Source organism: Panthera tigris, chromosome D1 (assembly GCF_018350195.1).
Source record: "Panthera tigris isolate Pti1 chromosome D1, P.tigris_Pti1_mat1.1, whole genome shotgun sequence".
Lineage (NCBI taxonomy): Eukaryota > Metazoa > Chordata > Mammalia > Carnivora > Felidae > Panthera > Panthera tigris.
The window spans coordinates 21,617,268-21,629,321 of NC_056669.1; the positions used below are offsets into that span (position 1 = coordinate 21,617,268).

The 12,054-nt window shown below is 40.8% G+C and overlaps 1 protein-coding gene across 2 annotated transcripts in view; it reads right to left on the reverse strand.

Moving 5' to 3' along the window:
- SIAE (sialic acid acetylesterase) overlaps window positions 1-12,054 on the reverse strand; it is a 38,808-nt gene that overhangs the window by 13,347 nt on the left and 13,407 nt on the right. For both annotated transcript variants that reach the window (XM_007074051.2, XM_042957976.1), the window contains 2 exons: window positions 3,054-3,192; window positions 472-649 (listed from right to left, as the gene is read on the reverse strand). In XM_007074051.2, the coding sequence (XP_007074113.2) occupies window positions 472-649; window positions 3,054-3,192 (317 nt within the window). The remainder of the gene's footprint in view (window positions 1-471; window positions 650-3,053; window positions 3,193-12,054) is intronic.

Sequence of the window (12,054 nt, forward strand, 5' to 3'; positions counted from 1 at the left end):
AAGCTTTCAGTAAGTATTAGCTATCACTATTATTAAGGAAAAGGATCATAATCGCTTCCTGACATATTCTCAGATGATCGTGGTGCTGATGACAATAAAAATAATACCTTACGGTGGCACCTGGGTGGCTCAGTTGGTAAAGGGTCTGACTCTTGGTTTCAGCTCAGGTCATGATCTCACAGTTTGTGAGGAAAAAGCCCACATCAGGCCCTGTGCTGACAGCTCAGGACCTGCTTGGGATTCTCTCCCTGCCCCTCCCCAACTCATTCACACATTCTCTCATGCTCTTTCTCAAAAATAAATAAACTTAAAAAAAAAAAAAGAATACCATACATGTTCACAGAATAAGTTACATACATTCAATACATATTTGGACATTCAACACAGATTTGGCTCCCCAAAGGAAACCATGCTCCTTCTCTCTTACATAATTTCCAAGGCTTTCTCCCAGACTTCAGGATGATTTCTTACCCTCGTGTAGGAACACCACAGGTTTTCAGTGACCTTCCAGAAGACCAGGCTTCAATGGGTGTCCCACCCCACGAGGAGGAGATCAGCCCAATGGGATAATGCAATGTGTCATACAGGTTACGCCCAAAGAGCCAGCACACTGCTGACATGTACTTGAAAACTCCATGGCCTAAGTTTTCTGGTCAGAAAAAGTTAAAGAAAAAATGACAGAAACATAGTAGTTTACATATAAGTCACCGGGTTGGCACTGCAAAAGATCCAAACTCTCTACAATGCGGGCACTCAAAAAGTTGACAGTGTAATACTGGGAATTCAAATAAATTGCAAATGAACTGTGAAACTGAGTGAGCGCCTTCTAGGTGCCAGGCACTTCTAGATGGCTGGGATACAGTGAATAAAGAGATATGGAGAGACATGGAGCCTCTCCTCATAGCTCTTACATTCTACAGAATAAGACGTTCAGCTGAATAAAATATACAACCCAATATGGTTAAGTGCCTCAGGAGGTACAAACAGGTGGTAAGGGGTTTTAACAGCAAAAGAAAGAATATCAAATGAAAGGCAGATCACAAAAAGTCTAAGAATGACCCCCTCTCCTGTGCTTCCATTAATCTTCTATTCACAGTGTTTTCCTTAACCCCACTTAACTATTAGCTACTCGAAGGCAGGGCCCTTATCTTCTTCACTTCTGGATCCCCGATGTCTAGTACCTAATGCAGAGTCAGTAAATTCACTGGCTGGTGCCGGGTGGCTGTGGGTAGCTGGTATAAAGGTGGGCCCACTGACAGTTAGGTATAAGGAAAAGGTAAATAAGAAGGAAGGGAAAGGGAATGCAGGGCTGGCATTCTATCCAGAGGAAACAATATATTAAAAAAGGACACAGAGTAGGAAAAATGTTGAAAAGTATGTGACTGGAGCCTAGACCACAAAAGGGGACGAGTGGAAGATAAGACAGGAGGGGAATCACATCTTGGAGGAGAAAAAACAGAAAGCCACTGAAAAGGCTTGGGAATGAGAATGTGTGGAAGGCAGAACAGCCTTCCAAAGATGTTCACACCCTGATGCCTGCAACCTATGGGTGTGTGACCCGAAGTGGCTAAGGGGACTTTGTAGAGGTGACTGGGGTTGAGGGCATTGAGACAGGAGGAGTACCATGATTAGATCAGAGGCGGCTCCTTCATACCGGCCCACCTTCCCCACCACAGTCAGAGAGACGTGACATGACAACAGCAGAGGAGGTGGCAGAGATTTGAAAATATGACAGCGACTTGACCTACTGTGTTCCTCCCCAGATACCTGCTTGCCTCGCCTCTGCCAGCTGATCACCGAAACGTCGCCTTTCTCAACTGAGACCCCCATGGCCACCCTCAACGAGAAACCACGACCCCATCCCAGTCCCCAACAGTCCTACTGCACCCCCTTCCCTGATGTATTTTATTTATATAGTTCTGTCTCATTAGCTTACACCGTCATCCACCCTATCCCTTGATCCCCAAAAATGTATTCGGTCTCAGAGTTCAGAGAGTAAAAGGGGGATAATAGGAAGGTATAATATATTATCCAAACCTAACTGATTCCTGAGTTTGGGATACCATGTAAGGAGAGTTCACAGACCAAGAAATTTATCCAAAAATTTACCCAAATCTCTTCAGTTCCTGAGTTCTCACAGGGAGAATTCAGATAGTGTAATACTGAGGACCAGACATTTTGTATAGAATTTACTAATTGTATTAAGCATTTCCTGTATTCCTCCGCACTGGAATACAAGCTCCATGAGAACAGGTGTCCTTCAGCAGGGTCAAGGGCTAGAGTGTTCCAGAGTATATAACTGGAAGAACAGCAGCAGCCTTGAGGTGAACAAGTTGTTGAGGTGGAAGGAGAAGACAAATTACCAAGAGTGAACATAGAAAAGGCAGTGAAAAGAATGAGGACAGAAAATACTCTAGAAAAGTTTAACAGAGCAAAGGAGAGCGGTGAGACACCATGAGAAGGGGGGTTGTCATGTTTGTGTGTGTGTTTTGTTTTGTTTTGTCTGCTTAGAGTAAGAGAAAGGCAGAATCTGAGAACAGAGCCTGTGTCTGTCCTGCTCACTGCTGTGTCCTTGGGGCCCAGCACAAAGCCTGACACAGAACAGGTGGGAAATAAAGATTTTGTGCTGAATGGACATGGGGGTGAAAGACCAGAGCTCGAGGGGTAGAAGGCCCTGGAAGGGGAAGCGCCCACATCACAGGTAGCCCTGAAAGGACAGCACTCAGCTGTGTTCGGACACAGAAACAAAGGAAGGAAGAGAAAAAGAGAAGAGCATTGAGGCAGTGTTGAGAGATGCTGGCAGAGCTCATGTGAGTGGCCTCAGTCTGTTCAGTGAAGCTGAAGGAAGTGTCATTTGCTCATAGCAGGGGGGAATCTCGGGAAGAAATGCATGAAGTGGCTACCCCCAGAACTCGGGTGGAGAGTCAACGAGAAATGAGTATAAGGGTGGCTGAATCCTAATAAATAGATCAGAACCAAATTCAGGGTTCCAGAGTCCTCCTAGGGCACTGACCCAGTACGTAAGAGGTGGCACACGTTCCACAGTCACTCACCTGAGGTGGGCTTAGACCACTGCAAGTCAACCTTGGCCAGGTCCTCCAGTTCCTGCTCTGCCTCAGTGAGCGACACAGAGAAGATGCGGACAGACTGATAGGCCACAGTGTTAGACAGCTCTCTTGTCGCATTGAATATCTAGGAAAACAGACAGGAATGTCATTTCTTACATCAACCTAGTGGGCGGCCAACTAGCCTACCACCTCTTAGTAAACACTACCCAACCTCTGAGCTCTTCTGAGCCTTCATAAACCAAGATCAAATAAATAACCCAAACCAGTGATGGGCTGCTCTGAATCACCTTGATAACACCTTGACAAACACAGACCATGGTGAATCCTGTCCCCAAAGAAGGTAGGAATACCCTGAAATTTGAGATCTCAAGGAGCAAGTCTGAATTGGATGAGGTTTAGGCTAAAGATCAACTGTCAACTAGACCCACTGTAGCATCTTGAAACTAAAATGCTTCTAGTCAGGAAAAGTAACCGATAACACAAAACCATAGCATTCACGTCTCTCCAAAATGGAGCTCAAAAGGCCAGGGGGAGGTAGGTGTGTGTAATCCACAACACAGAAGAGAGGTGGCTTCAAAAGGAACACACCTGAGAGATGATTGTTCGAAGTACTAAGACATACTGAAATATCTCAAATGTTTATATTCTCATCTCATCCTGCCCAATCACTCAACAAAGGCACAGAAGACAGGGCAATCTGAAAGGTGATGTTCAGCATGGCTGCAGACAAAGAAAAGTGTCCACCCAAAGACCCCACTTCTTCCCAGATCCCTTCACAAAACCTCACCAGTTGCCAAGAGTACGACAGGAATGGCTTGGAGCTTTTCTGGACGAGACTGCATTATACTGAGTAGTTTCTTTGTTAGTCATTCCTCTGTGAGCTTATACAAAAGTGCCAGTTCCTTCCATCCTGATTTTTGAGTTATGCTTTTCTTTTCTTTTACAAAGAATATAGAGTGTAAATGTATTGATTTGTTTTGTAATTTGGGTGCCTTTTCTTGTCTTCTCTATCCCCCCACCCCACCCTGGACTAGTCTGGTTTTCCCAAAACAAAGGGCTAACAGGCGCATCGGGAAGCCCAGTTATCATTGGCCTCAGGGAACAAGAGCTCCAGCTGACGGGACTGCCACAGCGAGAGCGCAGGAGGCTGGGATACTTTCCATTGGCCGCTAGCCACCGAGTGTGCAGCTGGCTCCCCTTTCCTCCCACCCACCACACAGAATACAGCTGGCCCTCCAGTCCACAGTGTAAGAGAAACCCTGGAGCAGCCAGAGTGCCCCCACAGGGCATTTCAGTGAAATAGACTGCCCCCTTGAATCGCCTTTCGACTTGCCACTGAGCCTGCTGTGGCCAATAAGACGGCCAGATGCAAGTGAAATGTCTCTCCGATCACTACGGGAGCCACAGCCTTGAAGTGCCCCCTGGGTAACAGCAGCTCTAGCCGGTGGGGGTCGCTGGTCTTCACGCTATCAGGACAGAGACTACATCCGTTCTCGGGAAAATTCCATAGGAACTCCAGACACGTTTGTGCAAAATCTTGCCCGGCAAGCGAAATGTAAAATAAACAGTCAAGAGTGAAAACAGGCTAAAGCACTCACAGTCTATTCTGGCAGGAAAATTATTTTTCGGCAGCAAGTACCTGTAAAAAGTCACCTCCCTTGAAACCAGCTCCTCTCTGAGCACTAAGGACGGTATGCTGCTTCCATGGAAACCGTGGGTGAAACCGCTTTCCTTCTCTCCTCCCACACTAGCTTCCGCACTGCCTGGGAACTCAAGTGCCGCATCGCAGTGAGATGCCAGCGTGGGGAGGCGGGTACGGGTGAACATGCTACTTGTCTCATAGGCCCGTTGCTAGCGTGGTGGACTATTCAAGGCCGACAGGGTTGCGGTGTTTGGCACTCTCCCGTGTCACCAGCACACAGATCTGGATCCAAAACACCGGCCGGGAAAAACTTCCATTTTCAAATTCACATTTGTGTATTATCTCAAGCCAAAACCTGAAAGCCACAGCAAGCGTTTAAAAAAAAAAAAAAACGCTTGGGGGTGGGGGAAAATTCTTGCTGTACCTGATGACAATTACTTCTGAAATTGGTATCCTTTCCCAATCTCACCAAGCCTTCTTGATGGAAGCATTTCCTCGGGGATATGGGCAGCAAATTTAGGAATAAAGAGATTTCAGGAAGATTTTCATTTAAATGACACTTGGTTTCCCCCGCTGATGAAAGGGGAAGCCTTACTCCATCTGCTGAGATCAAATTTCATCTCATCAAACACCTCAGTGTAATTATTTTCCTACCAAGTATTTAAATGAGGATGTAAATGAATACCAAGGTATTTGAAGTCATTAAGGCTGCTGCGGTGGAAAGAGTGTACCACTGCCTCCCTGGGGACAGGCCGTTCACCATCAAAGCAGCTGCTCGCCTGTGTTCATTTTGTAACCTTTATGCCACATTCTTGAATTAATGAAGAAACGTCAAGAATCTATTTCCTCAGAGAATCTTGGCATGGGGTCTGCGTGAGGGAGCAGGGCCCTTGTGTGAGAGTATGTGAGGCTGTGCGCACGCGCGGGGAATCCATACCAAAGAACACAGGGGAGCTTCACTTAATAAAGAATTTAGGTTTTCTAAGTTAGAGTCCCTTCTCCTACAGTAGAATATAGCAGCTTTAAAGTTGAGGCAATAACTATAAATAAGCCAGCCACCATACCTCCCATGAATCTTTTATTGTAATACAGTATGAGCCCTTTGCTTCTGGATTTTGACTTCTCTACTTGTAAAGGAACAATGTCAGGATTGCCAAGATATTGAAAACTGGGCTTCCTTGTCTAACACTGGCCATCTTCTTCTGAGCCTAACTAGAAATATCCAAGTCTTAAGACCTACCCTGAGTTAGGAGGCGACAGATGAACATTTAGACTTTTCTCCATTTATACACATCTCACTCAGTGTTATAAATAACACTCAATCTTAAAATTCCACTTTACCCTAACAACAAGATGGGCATACAATCTGCCATTTCCTTCATTTGAATGTGAAGAGTGGTAGGTTATAGTAGAAATCTTACCTCCTCAGAAAAGTCACACGGAGGAGGGCAAAGAGAAGAGACAGATACCGTGTCTGGGTACATGTGTGTGCATGTGTGCATATGCACATGTACATGTGTACGTGTGTGTGTACGTGCATGTCTGTGTTGGGCGTCTTTAGAGGAAAAAGGAGCAAAAGGAATAAAGGAAGAATCATATAAAGCATGCTTTCGATCAAAAAATAAAGTTCTATAGAATGTTAACAGACTAGAAAACTTGGCTTTTGACACCATCAGCACCTAAAATGCTGTCTTGCAAACTAAGCGCACGATTTAAAACAAAAAAATAAAAAATTAACATGTGGCTGTGTCAGATGGAATTCTTTTTCCATCTCCCTGTATCTCAGAGCTTATAGCCTTAATCTAATGCAGAAGATGCTGAAGAGTAAATTCTAGGCAGAAAGAATGTGTTTACTCTTAACAATCAAAATCTGATTTAGCTTGACAGAAAATGAGATGAGATCCCCTGGCACAGCCTGCTATTGAGAACCTGACTGTACAGATACAAATACATCTGGTCCATGCCTTTCTGTGCAAACAGGGAACTATAATCAAAGCATTCAAGAAAGGACTGTTTTCCTTAGTGAGTTAACAGCAATCCCACTTCTAAACAAAACCATGCTTTCTCTCAAGATATAAAACTTCAGTTTTGCTTCCAGCCACTTAGGCTGAGAGGGAGCCCGGTTAAAGTTCAGTTCGATAAACATTTAAATTCAAAAGTTCCCACATGTTTAAGTAGGGCAGGAAGCAAGAGTAAATAAGATACTGGTTGTGAAGACATAAATGCAAGAATTTAGATTCTGAATTAGAAAACTAATACAAAAATGGAGTAGGTATGTCCAGAGTAGGATCTTTTTAGTAGCATTATTTAGTAATTAGTTAACAAAAAAAAAAAAGAAAAAAAAAAAGCAATCCAGGGTAGAAGCAATAAAAGCAAAATAAACCACAAAGTATGTGAAAGGACTCAATTTTATATATTAAAAAAAAAATAGATGAATTGGGGTGCCTGGGGGCTCAGTCGGTTAAGCTTCTGACTTCAGCTTAGGTTACGATCTTGGCAGTTCGTGAGTTCGAGCCCCGCATCGAGCTGTCTGCTGTCAGCACAGAGCCTGCTTCGGATCCTCTGTCTCCCTCTCTCTCTGCCCCTGCCCTGCTCATGTGCTCTCTCTTCTCAAAAATAAATAAACATTTTTAAAAAATGAAATAACATAAATAAAAATTTTTTCAAAAATGAGTTGAGATCATAGTATAGTCATAGAGATTTTTAAACCTCAAATTTAAGTATTCCTCAAAACTGGAGAAGCATAATGAAAGAAAGGCAAGAAAATAAATATCAACTTGAGGAGAAACTAAGTTTCAGGGGAAGAGCTAGGAAGACAATAATCTTTTCAAATTCTTAACTTATTAAAGGAAACAAATCAAAGTACGCAGAACATATTTGTGCCAACCCATTATGCGAACGAAACCATTTATTCCTAAGATTCTTGTTTATTTAATGGGACTCTTCATTGCAAACTGAGCCTTTGATAAATCTTTAAGGGATTAGGCAAGTGCATGTCAGTTTCTTGTTTTTATAACTTTCTTTTAAAAATTATAGTTAGTTCATGCTCATTATAGCAAAATCAGAACATACAGACAAGGAAAGAAAATCAATCCCAGTTTCAAATGTGCCAAAGAACTTAACTCAGACTACCTTCTCTGAAGTTCTGATACTGCATAAAAAACCTTTACCCTTCTGTCAGCAATATTTCAAGCTAATATAGTTTCAATTATGTCTGTGAACTTGCTAATATGTTGTCCAACCCTGATTTTAATTTAAAAGAAATAACAATGATCTCCCTTACTTTCCTTTTTAAATCAGACAGCTTCCACTAAACAAACGAAGAGGGGACAATTCTGAGGCCCAAAGCTCTAACACCATCACACCCTATCCAGAAATCCACCCTCTTCATTCTAGACAGTTTTTGTGTCTAATTAGAAAGTAGAGCTGATCTTGAAAATAAATCTGAATGCCAAAGACATACAGTACCAAGGCTTTTGTTCTACCTCTGCTGCCTTGCTAGAATACCAAACTACTAAGAACTTTCCTTCCCCTTGGCAACTTTTTCAGTGTCCTTTTTTTTTTTTTTAATTTTTTTTTTTAACGTTTATTTATTTTTGAGACAGAGAGAGACAGAGCGTGAACAGGGGAGGGGCAGAGAGAGAGGGAGACACAGAATCTGAAACAGGCTCCAGGCTCTGAGCTGTCAGCACAGAGCCCGACGCGGGGCTCGAACTCACGGACCATGAAATCATGACCTGGGCTGAAGTCGGACGCATAACCGACCAAGCCACCCAGGCGTCCCTTCAGTGTCCTTTTTACCCAGCTTTACTTAAGAGACCTCACTCATAGTCTGTCAGGGCAGCCCTATTCTCTAAGAGCAACGAACACCGGAACCCTTCAAAGTGAATTTCGTCACTGACCAACAGATGGCAAGTCAGTATTCCCTGGTTCCATCCCACATGACTCCATGCACCCTGTGTGTCCCGTCCCTACTTGGGAGCCTGTGTAGTGCCTTTCCTCCCAAAAATTCTAGCAGAGTAAATAGAGCCTAGTGAAGCCTCTATACAGTTATCATAAAGGAGAAAATATGCTAGGTCTCAAAATTTAAGAACGTCTTCAAAGGCTGTGAGTGAAACAGAGAAAAATGAATTGATGCTAACAAAAGAAATCCTAGGCTATGAAAAAGTTGAGCAAAAAAAAAATCATCATTGGCCTTCTTTCTGTTAAAAAAATATGCATATATACATATATGTTCTTTCTGTGTAAAAAAAATATACAAATATATGTTTATATTTATATATACATCACAGCCTTTGAAGATTAACTGTTCTTAAATTTTGAGACCTAGCATATTTTCTATTATGTATACATATATGTACATATAAATCAACATATTAATTTTATACATGAATATGTATCAATTTGACATATGACACCTAACTGAAATATCAAGATATACAGCTTACATTGAGATAATTCACACACATACACAAACAGATAAACCACATAAGGCAAAATATTACCAACTGTCAATCTAGGTGGTGGGTATATAGGTGTTTGCAAGTCTCTTAACTTTTTTGTGTGCTTAAAACTTTTTATAATAAAAAATTTGAGAAAATAGCAACACCTTATATTTTGACAGCTATTTTCAATTTATAAAGACCTTTTAGAAACAAACAAAATAATTTAATCTTTTTAATGGCTCAGTAAATCAGGTCAGATACAATCACTACTGCAGTATAGTCGTGAAAACTAAGTCTCAGACTTAGTTTAACAAAATGCAACATACTTTCATGGTAAAAACTCTCAGACAACTAGGAATACAGGGATCATTCCTCAACATGAGAAAAGGCATTTATGAAAACCCACAAGTAACATCACACTCAGTGGTGAAAGAGTGAGAGTTTTCCTACTAAAACCAGGACAAGAGAAGGATGTCTGTTTTCACCACTACTATTCAACATTGTACAGGAAGCTCTAGCCAGAGTTATTAGACAAAAAAAAAAAAAAAAGAAATAAAAGGCATCCAAAGAGGTAAAACTATCTCTATCCATAGATGATATGCTCCTATATTAGAAAACCCAAAAAAATTCACAAGAAAGCTACCAGAACTAATAAACAAATTCAGCAAAGGGTCAGGGTACAAGACCAACATGCAAATATCATTTGTTTCTATACACCAGCAATGAACAGTCTTAAGAGGCAATTAAGAAAGAAATTTCATGTACGATAGCATCTAAAGGAATTAAATACTGAGGAATAAATCTAGCAAAGGAGGTAAGAGACTTGTATACTGAAAACTGCAAAACATTGCTGAAAAAAATTAAAGATCTAAATTAATGGAAAAACATCCCTTCATAGCAGGAAAGCTTAAAATCATTAAAATGTCAATATCACCCAAAGCAATCTACAGATTCAACACAATATCTATCAAAATTCCAAAAGCCTTTCTTGCAGAAATGGAAAAGCATATCCTCACATTCATATGGAATTGCAAGACAATTCCATATGAATAGCCATGAATAGCCAAAACAATCTTGAAAAAGAAGAATAAAGTTGGAAGACTCATACTTCCCAACTTTGAAACTTACTACAAAGCTACAGTAATCAAAACAGTATGGTACTGGCATAAGGAGACACATATAGACCAATGGAATAAAATAGTAAGCCCAGAAATAAACCCTCACATACATGGTCAATTGGAGTTCCAAGAGTTCAATATGGAAAGGACAGTCTTCAACAAATGCTGCTGCAAGAACTGCATATCCACTTGCAAAAGAATGAAGTTAGATCTTCAACTTACACTATATATAAAAATTGAGTCAAAAAGGATCAAAGACCTAAGAGTATAAAATTCTTAGAAGACAACATGGGGGGGGGGGCGGGGAACCTTCTTAACACTGGATTTGGCAACAATTTCATGTATGTGACATCAAAAGCATAGAAAACAAAAAATAAATAAATAAACTAGACTTTGCTGAAATTAAGAACTTTTATGTATCAAAGGACACTCTCAAGAAAGTGAAATGACAACCTACAGAATGGGGAAAATATTTGCAAATCATACATATGAAAAGTGGTTAATATCTAGAACATACAAATAATTCCTACAATTCAACAACAAACAACCCAATTCAAAAATAGGCAAAGAACTTAAATAGACATTTTTCCAAAGAAGATATACAAATGACAAATATCATTAGTCATTAGGGAAATGCAAATCAAAACTACAATGATCCCCAAAAAACTAAAATTGGGACTATCCTACAATCCAGCAGCAATTGCACTACTAGGTATTTACTCCAAGGATACAAAAATACAGATTTGAAGGGCTACATATCCCTAATGTTTATAGCCGCATTACTGACAATAGCCAAACTATGGAGAGAGCCCAAATGTCCATTGACTGATGAATGGATAAAGAAAATGTGGTATATATACAAACACACATATATATACATACATACAATGTAATATTACTCAGCCATCAAAAAGAATGAAATCTTGCCATTTGCAATGACATGAAAGGAGCTAGAATGTATTATACTAAGTGAAATAAGTCAATCAGAGAAAGACAAATAACATAGGACTTCACTCATATGTGGAATTTAAGAAACAAAACAGATAAACATACGAGAAGGGAGGAGGAAGAGGAGAGAAGGAAACAAACCATAAGAGACTCTTAAGGATAGACAACAAACTGAAGGTTGATGGAGGGAGGTGGGTGGGGAATGGGCTAGACGGATTATGAGTATTAAAGAGGGCACTTGTTGTGATCAGCACTGGATGGTATCACGTAAGTGCTGAATCACTAAATTTTACTCACGAAACCAATATTGCACTGCATGTTAGCTGAAATTAATTTTTTTATTTTTTTACATTTATTTATTTTTGAGAGACAGAGAAACAGAGCACACATGGAGAGGGGCAGAGAGAGAAGGAGACAGAATCCAAAGCAGGCTCCAGCCTCTGAGCTGTCACCACAGAGCCCGACGTGGGGCTCGAACTCACAAACTGTTAGATCATGACCTGAGCTGAAGTCAGACGCCCAACCAACTGAGCCACCCAGGCGCCCCAACTTTTTTTTTTAGCTAAAATTTAAATAAAAAGCTAAAAAAAAAATTTAAACGCAATGAGATACCACTTCCTACGTATTAACAAGGCTATAATAAAAAAAATTAATTAAAAAAAACCAGAAAATAACACATTAGAGAAATTGAACCTTTGCAGATTGCTGGTAGGACTGTAAAACAGTACGGCCACTGTAGAAATGTTTTGGTGGTTCCCCAGAAGTTAAACACAGAACTAATAGATGATCCAGCAATTGCACTCAAAGGTATATATCCAAAAGAATTGAAAGCA